The 18,630-nt window shown below is 36.9% G+C and overlaps 1 protein-coding gene across 3 annotated transcripts in view; it reads right to left on the bottom strand.

The window, feature by feature from the left end:
• Positions 1-7,968: 7,968 nt before the first annotated feature.
• Positions 7,969-18,630, bottom strand: part of MYBL1 (MYB proto-oncogene like 1) — a 39,329-nt gene continuing 28,667 nt past the window's right edge. Inside the window, exons 11-17 of one of the 3 annotated variants that reach the window (XM_054512583.2) lie at positions 17,547-17,689; positions 16,882-16,996; positions 12,735-12,851; positions 12,537-12,641; positions 11,917-12,099; positions 10,487-10,611; positions 7,969-9,056 (exon numbers count right to left, since the gene is read on the bottom strand). In XM_054512583.2, coding sequence (XP_054368558.1) covers positions 9,044-9,056; positions 10,487-10,611; positions 11,917-12,099; positions 12,537-12,641; positions 12,735-12,851; positions 16,882-16,996; positions 17,547-17,689 — 801 coding nt within the window. In that variant the 3' untranslated portion in view covers positions 7,969-9,043. Of the gene's footprint in view, positions 10,612-11,916; positions 12,100-12,536; positions 12,642-12,734; positions 12,852-16,881; positions 16,997-17,546; positions 17,690-18,630 lie in introns of all 3 variants that reach the window. The other 2 variants (XM_045896461.2, XM_045896462.2) reach the window with 2 other exon arrangements.

Here is an 18,630-nt window from a genome sequence, read left to right as displayed (position 1 = left end):
CTTGATTTTAGTCTAATGAAACTGACGTCAAATTTCTGACTTCCAGACTTAATAAAGATGTGTTGTTTTAAGCCACTAAATGGTGGTAATTTGTTAGAGCAGCAATAGGAAACTAATAGAGCAGAGTGTAGTATAGTAATTTCATTTTTCATAGAGATATCTAAGATCTTTCTCTTTCAAACTTCTATGATCCAAAATAATTGAGCACAGTGACTTGAATAGGATGAGTTGGTAGTCCTTGAGCAGAAATGACAAAATCATGGGCAAGAGCTAACTGGATGATAAGAAACCAATCAACCAACCTCAAAGTTAAAAGACTACCTAACAAAAATCCAGTAGATTCTTTATTTATTATTGCATTGTTTTTAAAGAATTTTCCCAGTAACTTCCTTGATACACCTTTAAGTCATTTCAAGTTTTTTATAAAAAAATACTATTTCAATAAACTCCAGAGTCCTGTAGGACTTCATATTAAGCACAATATCTGCTAATTACAATAACTGGTAAGGCCCTAATCGTATATGTTGGGTTTGATTTTTCTAGAGTCAACACAGTTATATTAACAGATTATACACATTTGTAAAGGAAGATTCTGCCAGAAGTAGCTACAGTTGGTAATTGAGAACCAGGAGATCAAAGGGTTTGTCCTAAGAGTTGGCATTCCTTCCAACACTCCCCAAAGAGGTGCCATAGTTTTTGTGTCCTCTTGAAACCTTGAAAGACACAGAGGTCAAGTCCAGACATGCATCCTCACCCCCTGCAGCTGTGGCCTCTGATCTTGGAATGCATTGTTTCAGCAGATGCAGTAGAAGCCAAGAAAGCCTGCCCTGATGAAAGGTTGTGAGAGCCTGGATAGCAATGCCAACCAATAAATAATTTTAGCCTCGTTCCGTTCATATTCTTTTATTTTCTCTCTCTTCCTCTTGACCCCTTCTGCAGCTGAGGACTCTACTCAAGCATCATTTCCTGAGGAAAATCTTCCCTGCCCAACCACCCAACTAGCTGGAGCCCTTTGTTATAGACCTCCATAAAACACTGTATTCCTTTCCTTCAGAATGCCTATCGTGGTTTGTAGTTATATATTCATTAGGGTGGTTATTTGTTTAGTGTGTCTCTTTCCCCACTGCAGGGGCCAGGGGCAGGACATCACAAAATGTGCCCCTTTGACATCTTGATTATTTTAAATAAAAGTTACATAAGAAAAAGCTGATGCAAGGACACTCAGCCCCTCCTCTGTCCCCCTAAAAGCAGGAAACAAATCTTTCATATGAAAAAATGCCCTCCCTGTACTAAAGAGCAAAAATACATCTTTATCATCAGAGATAGGGACTTTAAAAGCCAAGGAAACTATGGAAACAAATCTTGTTATTTTTTTCTAATCAACTACCTCAGCTTTAATTCGGCTTAGAATTCCCTACCAATTCCAGTGATGGGTATTAATTCCACGTGTTGCATGGAGCACTGGGTGTTATACGCAAACAATGAACCATGGAACACCACATCAAAAACTAATGTATGGTGACTAACATAATAAAATAAAATTTAAAAAAATAATTAAATGTCTATACAAATTTAAAAAAAAAGAATTCCCTACTAATTAAAGCTCCCAAATGCCTGTTTTCTTTATCCTGTCATTTCCTCACAGATTTATTGTCTCTTTGTCTAAAATGTATAAAAACTGCATGCCTTGATAATTTCTTTAGGTCTCAGATTTCATTATTGGGCCTCTGTGCACACATAATAAAACTTTGGGTTTTTTTCTGTTAATCCTTCTCGTGTAAATTTAATTCTTAGTCCAGCTGGAAGACCTTGAAAGGTAGAGGAAGAATTTTTCCTTCCCTATACCACTAAACATTAAATCCCATGATTAGAACCAGGTCTGGTTTATCCTTACTAGTTTATGGTAGGCCATGATCAATACTGGCTGAGAGAATGAATGAACGAGGAACCTAAGGCGTGGATCCAGGCTTCCTTCCTCCACCACTAACAAACTCTTGGCTAAGCTATAAATCAAGTTAATGTAGGTGAGCCAAAAACCAGAAGACGACTCTCCGGAACATTTAGAATATATTTGTTGAGAGCCCACTGGGAGCTGGAGCTCTTCAGAGAGCCACAAATCTCGAAGAGGAGCCAAGGCATACACAAAAAGCTCTAACGAAGGACAGAAGTAATGACAGCTACAAATGGGAGACAGATAAAGTGCAATGGAAATTCAGAAGAGGCTAAGTGGCCTCCAGTTGAGGGTATCCTGCCTTATTCCATGAACCTCCTCTCTTGATAACATTCCACACTCCCTTGCTCCTCAGTCCTTTTGCTGTGTCCGTTTGGCAAATGGAAAAGGTGTCTGCTTCTTCTGCTGAGGCCCTGGGTCAACCAGCCCAGCAGTGGATACCAAGGGTGAAGGAGATGTGTATCACTAAGGATCGGTTCAGGGCCCCTGCCTGTGGTCACGCTCCCCAGCTGAGGGGACAAGTGGGGCTTAATTAACACCAAAGCATCATGATGGACCTAGCAGAGGGCCTGAACTCATGCTTGCCAAAACGAGTCCTCAAGGCTGCTTGGCAGTTCTACTGTGTTTCCCTGATCAAATTCCTTCCCTGTTTTCCTCAACAATCACTTAAAAATTCTTTACTCTCCTCAGATCTCTGACAGTGCCTCCCACACCATCAGTTCCTCCTGTCTTTCTCAGCAGATGACCTTGCCTCTCACTCCACAAAAGAAACTGAAGTCAATGAATTGCTCTCTGAGGAGAGTACTCACCCAAGGGCAGGCCCCTCTCCTGGTGCGGCCTACGTCCTGGTGTGGTCTCCTCACCTGACTTGGGATATCTTGAAGGGCCACCTGAAACTCAGAGCTCCCCAAGGAGTTGGCCAAGGTCTTCACTGAGATGGCACTGTAGTCAACTTCTCCCTCTACCCAGTCCTGCTCCCTTCCCTTCTTCAGGTGTTGACTACAAGAGCACTCCCTAGCCCACATCCTGCATGCTCATCTCCATCAGACTGTTTCCCAGGGGAGACATGGCCTACCAGGGCTTGCCTGCCTCTTCAGGAGCCTTGTTTGCACTGTCCTCCTCCACCAATCTCACCACTTCACTCTGGCTTTGGGGTCTTTGAATTTGGAATGCCTGTTCCCTCCGCAGGGCCTTACTCTCCTTACCTAGTTACTTCATTGCCGCTCCATCTGCCAGGTCTCCCTTCACACAGAACTTCCTCCTGAGGAAAACAGATCAGTTTCCTTTGTCATAACCTCTCATGGGACCATATTTCTCTCCTTCATAGCATTTGGAGTTCCACCTGCCCTCTCAGAATTTAAGCACACTAGCAGGGCTGCTTGGTTTTGCTATTATATCCTTTGTGTTTTGCATAGTTCCAGGTGGTGTGCTAAACGCTGGACACGTTCCCTTAGGGAACTTACAATCCACTTAAGGAGACAGTAATATAGGGGCACCTGGGTGGCTCAGTTGGTTAAGTGTCTACCTTCAGCTCAGATCATGATCCCAGAGTCCTGGGATCGAGTCCCGTGTTGGGCTCCTTGCTCAGCGGGGAGCCTGCTTCTCCTTCTCCCTCTGCCACTCCCCCCGCTTGTGCTCTCTCCCTCTCTCTATTAAATAAATAAATAAAATCTTTTTTTAAAAAAATGAGACAGTAATATGGAGGTTAAGAAGGTAGTAGACCTCCATCTTACCAATGAAGAAACTGGAAGCTTGTGACAGGCATGGTCCCAAGGTCAGCAAGGAGAGGAATTGGGATTAAATTAATGAACTCCAAAACACCCAGGGAAAAAGGGAGGTGGAGAAGGATTCCAGTGACTGTAATTTACTAAGCTGGTCTGTGGCCTGAAATAGGTACTGTTTCTTCTCAATTACAGAACGTTTTCTCTGTGAATTCCTAGTGATTTAAAACTGCATTGCCCAGTACACTAGCCACTTGCCACATGTGGCTACCGAGCCCTCCAAATGTGGCTGCTCTGAACTGAGATGTGCTGCAAGTGTAAAATGCACTTTGGATGTCAAAGACTGAGAATGTGGTGGCGGGGAGGGGTGGGAAGAATATCAAATACCTTAATAATAATGTATATTAAATGTTAAAGTAATATTTTTGGACATACTGGGTAAAATATATTAAACTTAAAAAAATGTAGAAGCTCTCTCATCTATCATTTGTATTCATTGTTGAGCAAAAAGTGTTCAGTTAACTAAAGTAGGTCTACCAGCCTACTAGCCCTGGGCGACAGGGAACTTGGGAACCTGGGAATGAGGAATGTGGGTTAATCAGCTGAGTGAATTAAGTGCATGTTGGTCAAGAGAACACCAACACTGAAAAGACAGTAACACATTATGCTACAAAGAAATGCAGTTGATAAGGTGCAAAGTACCTAGTGGACCACATAAGATAGATGAATATTTGGTTACTTGATGAATGTGGATGTTCCAGTGGGGTGGGAGTGAAAGTAAGAGGCTGAGCAGAGGTTGAGAAATGTAATTGTGGAGTATTTATGGGGAACTGTGACTGTTTAGTTTGGCTTGAGTAAAGAGTTCGTGCAATGGAGTGGAGTAAGCTCTTACAAATAAAACTTTGGCATGTTTGGCATATACCACCCAAGGGAATAATTCACTCACTTCACATAGAAATCTTGTATAAATTTACTTTACCAGAAGAAATGGGTTCAACATATGCTAGAGAAGAATAGTGAGAAGCTCATAACTGAGTGCATAATTCTTGTAGACTCTTGTAAGCATGTGAATTGAACCCTGCAAGGTACATTTGTTACATTTTGCTGTGGCAGAGCACTGTTATTTCCCTCTACTATCCAACCTAAGCTTAATTTAAAAAATTTGTTATTGAAGCATAATGTACATACATACAGAAGAGTGCACTTAATAGTAGAGCTTGGATTTATACGAACTTAAACACATCCATAAAATTAGCACCCACGGCAAGAAATGGAGCATTGTAGCACCCAGAAGCCCCCTTCCTTGGGGTTCCTTTCAACAACCCTTCCACCCAGGGTAACAACTACCTTCTAACAGCATACACTATTTGTGCCTGTTTTTGTACTTTTATAGAAATGAAATTGTACACTCTGTACTCTTCGGTGCCTTACGCATAATTTTAAAGAATCAATCCAGTATGGTGACTAACACAATAAAATAAAATTTAAAAAATCAATCCAAATCTCAGATGATTAAATGAACCCCAGCTCAGCATTGTACTGTGTGTTTTGACAAGTCTCTTAACCTAAGTCTGTTTCCACATCCACAAAAGTGGATTATACCCATGTTTACCTGAGAGAGTTGTCAGGAGGATTAAATAACATGCTTGTGACTGGCACATGGCTCCAGCTGTTACACTATGCTCAGACTTTCAGGCTGTGAACTTCTGGGTGGTGCAAGATCCCTGGGCGGTGCTAGCCCAAACAATTCTCCATAGTATATGCACTCTCTAGGCAGTGACCAAATTCTCAAATGAGCATCTACAAATACGAGGAAACCTGCTTACTTGATCCATCTCATTTTTCGGCCTAAGGAAAATAGATGCGATTTCTGTCACATACTTATTCATACCCCTTCTAGAATATCAGCTTCCTTAAGGGAAGGGTCATGTCCCGTTTACCACAAGTATTCCCAGTACCTAGCACCAGGTACTGTAAGCACTTGGTTAAGTATTAGTTGCTAGTTGAATGAATAAATAAGAGCTAACTGTATTAGGGCTTAGGAAATTGTGTCAGAATTTGATCCAATCTTTTGAGGTATGGTTAGTAAAATTACAGTAGTAAAATCACAGCAAAGTCAATCTCCCTCCCTCTTTCCCTGTGCTGGCCAGGGAAATCCACTCAAAGCTAGCACATTCTGTACTTGGAACTTGAATAAGCACATCAGATCCGAGACCTTCAGAAATAAGGGCAGTGTAGTACACTGCTTTTAATACTGAGTTTGCTCAAATGCAACAGCTCTTAACATACTAATGCCAACACACTAAAAAGTTTTCAGAAACATTCTCTTGACACACATTTGTCCGCCATGAGTAATTTTTTTCCTGGTACACTTTATCTTGGTTTTCTACTGATAATATTTCACATATTCTTGACCATATCCATTTATTTAAAAAAAAAAAACAGGGAAGGGGAAAGTCTAATGTTCCGATGGAATTTCGCTTGATTCATTTTACCCTCCACTACTTAATTAAAAATAAATTTTCACTTCTCAGAATGGGATGTATTTCTTCAAAAACTACCAACTGTTTTACATTATAATTAAAGGTCTGATTGGCTGGCAAGTCTACCACTCTATAGGTGCATAAACCAAGCAAGAAATTACATGGTTATAAAAATGAGCTGAAAGATTTTAACAAAATAATAGTTTATTGACTATAAAGTAAAACTAGTTTCATATAGATAACTAAGAAGCCAAAGCTATTTTTAATCAATCTGTTGTGTAAAGTATGGCTATTATTCCCTGATAGTCATGACTAATTTTTAAAAATTCTTTCAATACTTACTGAGATTTGCTAAGCACCATGCTAGACAAGGAGCTATAAATAGCAATCCCCACTCTTCAAAACAAAGTCTAGTGGGAAAGTTTTATGGAAGCACTAGGATAATCAGGAAATGATTCACAGATCTGTGCCATCAAGGATGAGTAAAATTTTAAAAGGCTAAGGAGACAAAGCAAAACAATCATGCAGAGAAAACATTTACAAATACAGGCATGGAGATAGAAGCATGCACATACATGTTCTTGGAAGATCCAAGTCACCAGGTCTACATTAGGAAGTGAAGGAGAATTATTTTTTATTTTTATTTTTATTATTTTATGCTTTCACATTATTTTATACTTACCCTTTTTTTTTTAAAGATTTTATTTATTTATTTGACAGAGAGAGACTCAGAGAGAGAGGGAACACAAGCAGGGGGAGTGGGAGGGAGAGAAGCAGGCTCTCCGCTGAGCAGGGAGCCCGATGCGGGGCTCGATCCCAGGACCCTGGGATCATGACCTGAGCCGAAGGCAGACGCTTAACGACTGAGCCACCCAGGCGCCCCTATGTTTATCCTCTTAGCAGTTGTATTTTACACTGTAAATTAATAGATTGGCATTTTAGTGTCATGTGTCAGTCTTGCACATTTGAGATAAGCATTCTACTGAAGGGTAAACTCATTTTTGGTGGGTTAATCCATCAGATTTCTAAGCCTAGAAAGGTAAAATCCAGATGGTGACAAATTCAGAGGCAATATAATACTGCACAGACCTGACTGGGTGACCATTTGGCCTTGCAGGTGACACCCTGATGTCACTGGCACAATTTATTCATATTTCTATAGAATGGAAATCAGAGTAATCAGTGCAACAATCCACGTAAGAGATGAAGGAATAGAATTAGAGCAAAGGCCTTAGGCAGGCTGAGAAATTTTTTTAAAGATTTTATTTATTTACTTTTAAAGAGAGAGCAGGGAGGGGCAGAGCGAGAATCTCGAGCAGACTCTGTGCTGAGCGTGGAGCCCAACATGGGGCTCAATCTCATGACCTGAGCCGAGATCAAGAACAGGACGATGAACCTACTGAGCCACTCAGGGACCCCTAGGCAGAGAATTTACAACGGATTTCAATGTGGAGACGTGAGGGAGGCAGGAGGTTTCTCAGTGGGTGATAAAAGGGAAGGCAACACCACTAAGAGAGAGAAAAAAAGGAAGGGGAGGTCCAAGTTGGGAAAAAGAGAACATGTTGCATTTAAGGTGTTAGCAGAAAAGTCATATGGAAATATCTAAAAGCAGTTGAAAATATGGCTCTGAAAGAGACTGTGTAAGTATTTCCACTTCTTGATAATGAGATCAAGTTTTGTTAACAGATAAAATCACCTGTATAGGTAGTACTAAAGGAGAAAAAGAAGTCTAAAACAGAATGTTGGGTTAAGTCCTTAAGGGTTCAATCAATACCATAAAACACAAAACCAAAATGAAATGAGGAATGCCAGGTCAGCTTGTACACAGATGCTTTATTATGGATGTTAATAGTCAACATTGTATGCAAGATTCTCTTAACAATGGAAAGTTTTCCCATACATCAAAAGACTCCATTTATTTGTCAGGGTAATTGCTGTATTAATGTGAAAACCTTACAACAAAATGCAGTATTATATATGTGTAGTCAGTTTCCATGCAAGTATGGCTGCTACATGTATGTCCGGCATTTTTATAACATACTGAAAGAAATTCAAATGAACACAACAGTATAAAGGTGACTTAAGATGCCTGACATGTTTAAAATTAAAAATCTTCTTGCAAAAAGCAACAAAGCAGTTAACTAAAGGATTCAACCAATACCAACCCAAATATGTACTATGTCCAATAAGCCCAGGCTTATCTGCAATATATTACACTTGGGATAATTTAATGCTCAAGAAAAATTATGCTTTAAAAAAATATAGCTCTTCCAAGATATACTTTGGTGACTGGAAACTATGTACATCCAAACCAGCTAAGGGCTATGGGCTACATTAAAACAAACAAACAAACAAACAAAAACCATTATGTGCTATTAGTTCAAAGTAACTGAAATTGAAATGATCCAGTATGATTTTGCTACAATCATTGGTTTTATAAAGTGATATTTCTGTGAGAAGTTCACTAATTAGGAAGCAATCAACAGACTTAACAAACATGCTAAGAAGATTCAAATTGGTCATCTATTTGTTATCAACGAGGCATAATCTTGGTACCATACATTTTCTTCACTTCTCACTACATATAATATGCAAAAATGAGCAAGTGGATTTAAAGAGCTTAAAACCCTCTTAGGTCTACTGTTCAAGAGCTAGGCGTTAAAATACTTAGTATTACCATTTCTACTAACATAAAAACATCAGAAAATCTTAAGCCGTCTTTGTTTTAAGGCATAGTATTTTGGCATCTGCAAGAATTTGCCTGGTAATGGTTGATTCCATGAAGTTAACTTGAGAACTTGCCATCATTTGCTTTTTACCTTTTCACACAGTGCAAGTGGTGGTGGCTCTTTCCGTCTCTCATAGCAGCAAGCCGATTCTGCTATTTTCTATAGCAGCATACTTCAGGAGTGGAGAGGGAGAGAGTGTGTCAATTATAAATAATTACAACTACAGTGTACAATTCTATTTGCCTGTCAGTGTTTAAGTTGACAGCACACCATTATATGTCTCAAAAGAAAGTACATAAAATCTCTACACAAAAGCAAATAAAGACATTCTTTCAAAAAGAAATAAGTGCAAACACCTAAAACAGGCAACTGAAGCAACTGTTGTAACCTGTAGAGAAACACAAACATTTATAAAAGGACAAAATATTTTTATAAATAAAAGATAATGTTCTCTACTTCTGAAACACTGAGTAAATATAATAAACTTCTAAGTGCAGACTGTTTTTAGGGACCAAAGTACCATATTATTTGTTTAAACAAAATGCAAAAATTTCAAACACATATACAAATCACCAGATTAATTTATATGACCCCCCCATATAATTTAAAAAGAAAATATTAAATTATTATTTAGTACATTTTTAGAACTACTTTATAACCAACATGATTTAAAGGGCATAGTGCAATATTTAGGTAGATGTGACATACAGTATAGCTACTGTATTCTTTGCAGCCATAACTTACTACTGTTTCATATTTCATACTTAAACATCAAAATTGTTCTTTATGTTAGCTGTAAATAACAGGAAACAACACTGGCTTCTAGACACCCTGTATAGGTATAAATATCTACATTTAAGCTTTAAAAATGAAAATAAATTATAAAAAGACTTCTTTCCAATTTACAAAGTCTTCTTGCTCCTACATACTGTACAATACATTCAACAAAACTCTCAGCTCTTCTGAGATTTATGAAGAAAATACTGACTCTTTACTAATAAGGAAAAAAACCTTTTTCAATGCTTCTTGTTTTTAGTACTATGCTCAAATAAATACATTTAACACTGTAGTTCATTTTATTGTTTTTGAAAAATACCAAAAATTAGTAGTGCAACTTTCTCTCCTTCTTTTCAATTTCTTCCCACTGTATTTCTTTGTAAATGGTAGCCCAAGTAGGCTAAAGTACTTCATAAAACCATGTGTGCTTCCCATACATAGACTAATTACAGAAACCATACATACTCCTAAACCTATCTGTAACAAAACTGCAGCATCAGGAGAGTAGCAACATACATCTTCTGGAGAAAATACGTGAAAACTTACTTTTAGGATATCCATAACATTCTAATATGGTTTTCCCATCTTGTTCTTTTAAAAACAATTTTTTAAAATCTCATCTCTTAAAAAAATTAACTATGAAATTACCGACCCCTTACTTAAGTGGCTGGGCTTCCTGCCCGTCCAATATGAAAAAAGATGTAAACCGTTTTAGGGCTGTATTAAAACTTTAAAAACAATTAATTGACAAAAATTTCATTGCAACCTAATTTAGTATAGAATACAGTAAGAGTGGGGCATTTCATCCATTTTAATAACAATTACAGTATGAGAGCTCTTGAAGTGCTGCTCGTAGCTGTGTAAGTGCTCAAATATCTTCTTGCTTGTTCAGTCATGATAAGTTGGTCTTCCGTCTTCCCATAAACCACTGTTTCCCATTCACAATTTGACTATGAAGGAAACATTAATAGTGATGTGAAGATTACTAAAATAACTATCCACTCCACTTTACAACTGATTACGCTTTTAAAAGTCAATTATTTCAACCAACTGGATATTTAATGATAATCACTGTAAACATGTTTTGATAATGGCACTGTGATTCTTTTTATTAAACAATGTTTTAAAAATACATACTGAAATATTTATGGTCAATTTTTTTAAGTCCATCTTTTTCTTTATTTATTTTAATTAAATAATTTTTATTTTTAAAAAGTCCATCTTTTTTAACTATCTACATTGTTCATAGACCTGTGGAGGCAGTTGAAAAGTTTTCTACCCACAACCCCCCAATTCAAATCAGTCTTAACACAGAAAGAAATGTCAGTCTTTATTGCTTCAAAATTTTGCAAAAGATTTAAAGAGAGGATGTAATGTCAAAAAATGAGCCGAGAATGCTTTATGTTTTGCAAATTAGGAAATATATCCATAATACAAGGTCAAGTTTGTGTTTGCTTCATTGGTTTTCTTCCTTTATTATAAAGATTACTACATTACAGGTATGACCTGCTAAGTAATATATTTTCCTGAAAAGTTCTGTGTTGAACACTGGGAAATCAAACCATTTAAGATGGACTAAGAGAATGTGCTACATGGCTCTTTGAAGGGCAGCAGCTAAAGACAGAGATGAGGTGGCCACATCTGATTGCTAAAGATGTGTTCAAGGACTGCTTAAATGTCAGGAATGCTAGTGCTGCAGTCACTGTGGTATGAAGAAGAGAACTTCTTCCTCAATGAACTCTCAAACTAGTTGGGTTGAATTCTTAAGATAATGTAGTAAAAAATTTTCCAGCCTTCATTTACTGCGACATAATGGCTGCACAGCAACAGAAAAAAGAATTTTGTTTTACAACTTCTGAGCCAAAAAGTTCACTGGAAACAATCATACCAACAAAATCAAGCTGAAACTGCTTCCAACCACTTACCCTTTCAAGATAGCAATTAGGGCTACACATATTTGTTACAGAAGAGAAGGAGACTTAGATATCTTTAGTTTAAAAATGAAATTGTGCTTAAGAAATCACCAGAAGAGACTCTGGCTACAACTTCAATTGTTTAATTTATATGTGCCCTGATGAATGAGTCTCTCAAAAACCAAATCTAGTTTGAGTGACAAAATAATGATGAATGTTTAGTTACTGTTATAGTCAGTTTTGAATCTAAAAAGAAAAGGTATAATTTGTGATCAGTAAGTCCAAAGTGATAACTGAATAAACAACAACAAAAATCACTAAAAGAAACTTATAAATTCATACCTGAAGGTTCTTTTCCAATGTGACAACTTTAGAAGTGTTAGGGTTTGGTTTCTTTTTATTAAGTGTATATGTTTTGTTGGTTGAATTTATAATATCTTGTTTTTCAGGAGTCAAGTTGCACCTATTGTCATGTATTTCCAATAATGGTATCATTAATAAAGATGTTGTAAATATATTTTCTGACTAAGAGAGAAAAAAGAAAGAGGAAAATAACTAATTCAAAAATGGAGACAAATGGAGGAACTACTGAGTAAGTGGTGGTGGAAGCCCTGTTCATTTCCCTCCAAGAAAGCTTTTGGCTCCAAGGAAATTTCTAGTAATGTAGTAAAATTAAATATTTCAGAAATTAACCAAAGATAAACACTGAAATTTAAAGTTTTGAGAACTACCATTTTTTGACATCATACATAAGAGAGCAAACTCCTCTCAAAACAAAACAAATATAAAAAGCAAGGAAGTAAATATTCTCTACAGTTAATAGTTTCTTTCTGAAGTAAGCAAAATAAATACTAAAGGAAACTATGAATCTCTAATGAACTAACGACACAATGAGTAAGAAACAAGAACCAGCAGGACTTAAAGCAACCATCTTAACAACAACAAAAAAATTCTTTACCAACCTGCATGTCTGAAATGTCTTCAGTCAATAGTTGAGTACCTGGTTCTTCTTTTTCCCAATTATCTAAGACTAGTGATTTTCTGACTTTCTTTACGGAAGCTGTATGCTAGAATGAATAATTTACAATAGAAACATTACGGTAAAGTCACTTTTATTTTTAAAATAAAGACTTTCATTAAAAACAATACTAAAAGATTACCTCCTGTTTGCAGCTTTTGTAAGCAGGTTCATCTTCCTCTTTGAGGAATATATCTGTTCCAGTTTCTTCTTTTAAAACTTCCCGAATATCTTCTTCCAAGAAGGCAAGTGGCTGTGACTAAATTGTTTTTAAAAGGGTTATTAAAGAGTCTTTTATAGCAATTTCCTTTTTCCCCATATACAGAAACCCATCTTTTATACTTTTTCATTATTGGCATAATTTTCTCCCAGTCCCTGTAGATACCTAAGTTGAATGAATTAACTAATACTTTTATGGCAAAAATAATACTGCACATTGCAAGCACTGAATGAAGTGTGGCACTTTGTTCACTCCAGGCTTCACTCTAGCCTTCCTCCTTCTGGGGAACCTACTGTAGCTCCCACGTCAATCAGGAGCCTCAGAATTAAACAGGTAAGAGATTATTTCCCAAATATATATATATATATTTTTTAAAAGATTTTATTAATTTGACAGAGAGAGACACAGTTAGAGAGGGAACACAAGCAGTGGGGAGTGGGAGAGGGAGAAGCAGGCTTCCCGCCAAGCAGGGAGCCTGATGTGGGGCTCGCTCCCAGGACCCCCGGATCATGACCTGAGCCAAAGGCAGACACTTAACGACCGAGCCACCCAGGCGCCCCTCCCAAAGATTTTTATATAAAAATAGGAAAAATAAATACAGAACAAATTGGGACTACACTAGTTCTCCTTAATCTACGTTTATTGTACTTATTATATAGAATGTAATCACTAATTTACACGTTTCTCTTACCACTAAATGTGTGAGCTACTTAAGAGCAGTGAGCATAGGCGCCTGGGTGGCTCAGTTGGTTAAGCGACTGCCTTCGGCTCAGGTCATGATCCTGGAGTCCTGGGATCGAGTCCCGCATCGGGCTCCCTGCTCGGCAGGGAGTCTGCTTCTCCCTCTGACCCTCCTCCCTCTCATGCTCTCTGCCTCTCATTCTCTCTCAAATAAATAAATAAAATCTTTAAAAAAAAAAAAAAAAGAGCAGTGAGCACATCTTTTTCATCTTTGTGTATATCTCTGTACACCTAGCCTCAAGCTTAGAGCTGAGACAGTGTTCAAGAAGTGATATGTGTGTGTGTGTGTGTTTGTGTGCGTGTGTGCAGCTATGTACTGGAAAGAAACTTGAGTGTGGGCTGAATAGTGAAATAGTCTCAAAATATTATTTACCTAGCTTCCTATCAAATAGCTAAGCCTACCATGTAAGTCAAAAAAAATGGTCGGTTTTAGAAAGAAAGAGCACACACGGGGGACTGGGAGCATAGGGAGAGGGAGAGAGAGAACCATACGTAGGCTCCACGCGCAGTGCAGAGCCCCTCTTGGAGTTCAATCTCGTGATCCTGATATCATGACCTGAGCCGAAATCAAGAATTGGATGCCCAACCAACTGAGCCACCCAGGCGCCCCTGGGAAAAATGTTTTTAATTATATCAAATAACACCTACCATAACCAAGATCTGTTTTAAGAAAAAAAAAGTAATCAAAGTGCCACTATATAAAGAACAAACTGACAGCACAGAATGACCAGCAGCTTATATTCCCAGTCAACAAAGCACTTACAAAAACTTTAAGAATGGAAATAGCATTTTTAAAGTGCTCGCATCTACAGCCTGAGACATGCAGGAATTATGTCAGTATTTCTGTGTAATGCTCCAAGAGCTTTTGTTTTAAGAATTATATTTCACAAAGAACATTGATTAGGTACTCTTTAAAAAAAAAAACCTATAGTGCTCACTTCGGCAGCACATATACTAAAAAAAAAACCTATGATTTGTTTTTCCCTCATAAGAATACAAATGTCCTAGGGAAGTGCCTAAGACATAGATGAATTCATTCACTACCAAGAATTACTCTCTTAATTGTCCTAATGTGACAAAGAAAAGAACTACTGTATTTAATCCTTCTCAGTTTGATACTACCAAAATTTAGATTTATATTTAAAGGACTTCCAGAGTTTTTAGTCTTTTGAGTGATTTTCAGCAAACATGAGAAGAATCAATGTTTATTAAGAAAGCAACAGATACTTAAGGTATACCAGATTAAAATTCTGGAACCATCTCTAAGAAGTGCATGTGACTCATAGTAAAATACATTAGAAACCTAAATGGTTAGAATATTGTAGGTACTCAGTAAATAATAACTAGAGAAGGAACAGGAGGAATGAAAAGTCAGCTTGCTGCAAACAAATGTATGAGTATATAGATATTTTAGAAACTGTAATTACTAAATCATTATTTTCTTTTTATCTTAAGTTGCTGATGAAAATGATCTGTTTTGGCAATGGATAAATTCTTCCCAAATGAGAACATACTGACAGGGACTTTAGGTCACTTAAAACCTAATTTCTCATGCACTATTATTAAAGTAACAATTTTTATTCAATTTATATGCTGAACAAATGACCCTGAGGCACTGTAGAATTCTTAAATGCCTTCAAATCATTGTTTATTTGTCTAACTCCCAATTAGGCTACACACTCCTACGAAGGCAGACAACATACCTGACAGGCTCAATATTACATCCCCAAAGCCTAGCCCAGTGCCTGGTACCTATTAGGCACTCAATCAAAACTTGTCAAATTAATGACGCATTTTAAAATGAATAGCAAAACACTGAAACAGATTAGTCTAATCAATTAGGTAATTCCATACAATGGAATATTACACAACTATTAAAAATTATGGGATAGATATATACACATTAACTTAAATTTTTTTTTTTAAAGATTTTATTTATTTGAGAGAGAGAGTGAGAGAAAGAGCACAAGAGGGGGGAGCGGGAGAGGGAGAAGTAGACTCCCTGCTGAGCAGGTAGCCCGATGCGGGACTCGATCCCGGGACTCCAGGATCATGACCTGAGCCGAAGGCAGTCGCTCAACCAACTGAGCCACCCAGGCGCCCTAACTTAATATTTTTTTAAAAGGTTATAAGATAGTACATAAAGTGTGATCTCACTTTTGTTATGTGTATATGCACAAATAAAAGTCCAGACAGCTAAAAAGAATATAATTGTTCACAGCAGTCTAAGGAGCTAGGGGACAAAAAAATTTCATCAATCCTACTATATACCCTCGGAAAAGAGCAGAAGATTTGAGGGTGTGACATTCCTTTTGGCAGGAAACTGATTACATCAAGTAAACTAGAATTAATGAATCTAGTCAAAATATGACTAAAAATAGAAGAACATAACTAAACTCCCCTAGAAGTAACCATATTTTAAAAATATTTTATTTCTAATGAACCTAACTTGGCAGAGATCTGTATCTGCCTACAATTAGAATGCCCGTAGTTCATCTAACATATTTCAAAGTTGACTATATATCTGAAAGCACAGAAACCTTTCCCACCTCCATTTATGTACTATTGCTACAACGATTAATCATAGCAGCAACTAAGTACATACTACTTGAAACTGAGCACCAATCCCTTTATTTCTACTATCTTTTTTATCTCCAGAAATAACCCTCTGGGATGTGTTTTATGATCTCCATTGAATAGAAAAGTAAACTGAACCTTAAAGAGGTATCCTGATCAATCAGTCATAAGTATTATAAGGAAAGTGCTTATGTATATCAAAATATGAAAATTACTTTATTCTGGGGCGCCTGGGTGGCTCAGTCATTAAGCGTCTGCCTTCGGCTCAGGTCATGATCCCGGGGTCCTGGGATCGAGTCCCACATTGGGCTCCCTGCTCAGCAGGAAACCCGCTTCTCCCTCTCCCACTCCCCCTGCTTGTGTTCCTGCTCTTGCTATCTCTCTATCAAATAAATAAATAAAATCTTTAAAAAAAAAAGAAAGAAAGAAAATTACTTTATTCTATTGCAGGTATCCACCACAGAAACTACTAAAAGGTGGGTTTTAATATTAAGAGAAGGATTCAACTAACACTTGATTTGCTTTCTCTACATGACATGATATAAAAGAAGTATGAATTCAGAACAAGCCAAGCAAAGGTTTATTTACAACTCGAGTAAAAGGATTCACACAACAAATTCAAATTTATAAATCAAGAAATAAAATTTTATCAATTTCAGTGAACATCTTTTTAAAATGTAAAAAATCAAAGATAAAAATCAAACTTTATTAAAATTAGGATATTTCTTAAAAATAAAAAATGTATACATACCACAATTTTAAGAGGTCCATATTTTTTCTCCTGAGCAGCAAGCGCATTCTTAAAAGGCGTAGGAGTTCTTGGTGTGGTACCCAATATAGATCTTCTAATAGTAGGTGTTCTAAACCTAGCCAATGATTTAGATATTTGTATTATAGTCAAAATTTGATTCTATAAGAGTTAAGGAAGGCAAACCCATGATAAAAGCATACACTAAATTTTTCTTGCATACACGTTTTATTTAAACATTCCAGGACTGTTTTAAAGTATGCCTGCCTAAACTAATTCTTACTCCAATCAATCATCTTAAAATAGAAAAAGACAAATGCAGAAAGAAGTACTAAAAATGTTATTTTGCTTCATATCAAAGTTTTCCATTATTTTTAGTTGTTTTCAGTCAGTAGGAATGAAACATGAGGTTATGATCTGTTTTCAATTCCAAGTCCTATATAAATAGGGATTAGAATAAATGGACGAAAAGCTATTTTTTTTAAAACAAGGTCATTTTTATTATTATTTTTTTAAGTAAGCTCTATGCCCAGCGTGGGGCTTCTAGTGATGACTGCGAGATCATGAGTCTCATGCTCCATTGACTGAGCCAGCCAGGCACCCTATTAATCTATTCTTAAAATTGTGCTTCCTGTTTTCTCTAACACAATTATTTAATGTCTACTTACCCTACATTTTCCTTTTGATCTTTGGGGGTTGTTTCCTTGTGAAGAGGGGTTGTGATGAGAACTTTCTGCCCACAAATAGGGGTTGACGTAAATGAAGGATTTTCTATATTAATTTGTTCATTTCCAGGGCATGTGTTGAAAAACTAAAAAAGAGCATTTAAAGACAATTTCTAGAACATTAAAATATTAAACTGATAGGATTTTCAAAGATATATATATATATATTTTTAAAAGATTTTATTTATTTGACAGAGAGAGACACAGCAAGAGAGGGAACACAAGCAGGGGGAGTGGGAGAGAGAGAAGCAGGCTTCCAGCGGAGCAGGGAGCCCGATGTGGGGCTCGATCCCAGGACCCTGGGACCATGACCTGAGCTGAAGGCAGACACCTAACGACTGAGCCACCCAGGCACCCCAAAGATATTTTCAAGTATAAGATATCTCTCCATTCTTTTTAGAAAAGAATTAGCAATAATATTTCATTTACATTCCGCTCCATGAGGGCAGGAATGTTAATGTTGTTCATCATTGCCTCCCCAGCTCTTTTAAGTGTTTAGCATATAATAGACATTCAAGAAATAGTTGTTTAACAAATATTCGAAAGTTCAAAACACAGTAAAACAATTTTATAACTATTATCAAATAGAAATCTATAGAAGCCATAAATAGCTGCTATGTTAAGTTTAACAGTTTCATGCAACAGGGTAACTGTAAAAGTATTATTATTTTATGAATACGCAATCTTAGGTATCCTTTTCTATGAGATTTCTTTGAATTCTGAAAATAATAATAATGCTTTGCTGATAATACAGCTGTCTAAAAAATTTGCCTACCTAGAATACAGCTCAGAACCTTGGAGCAGCCAGAGCTGGTATCAGGAAAATGACACAATTTACTCATTGAATCTTAACTTACATATAATCATGAAATACTGATTGATTTTTGTAGCCAACAGAATAGAAGCAGTGGTAGGAAGAAGTGGAAATTACTTTAAGGCTACTTATAACTGGAATGAATTCTAGCTCTATCACTTCCAACTCCTAATATCTGCAATACACTTAACCCTAAGATGAGTAGTCAAACCT

The sequence above is a fragment of the Mirounga angustirostris genome, unplaced genomic scaffold, assembly GCF_029215605.1.
Source record: "Mirounga angustirostris isolate CCGP_5_RB_7025 unplaced genomic scaffold, mMirAng1.0.hap1 SCAF_4, whole genome shotgun sequence".
Classification (NCBI taxonomy): Eukaryota; Metazoa; Chordata; class Mammalia; order Carnivora; family Phocidae; genus Mirounga; species Mirounga angustirostris.
The sequence above is the reverse complement of the archived record's forward strand: the minus strand, read 5'-3'. Positions and strand labels throughout refer to the sequence as shown.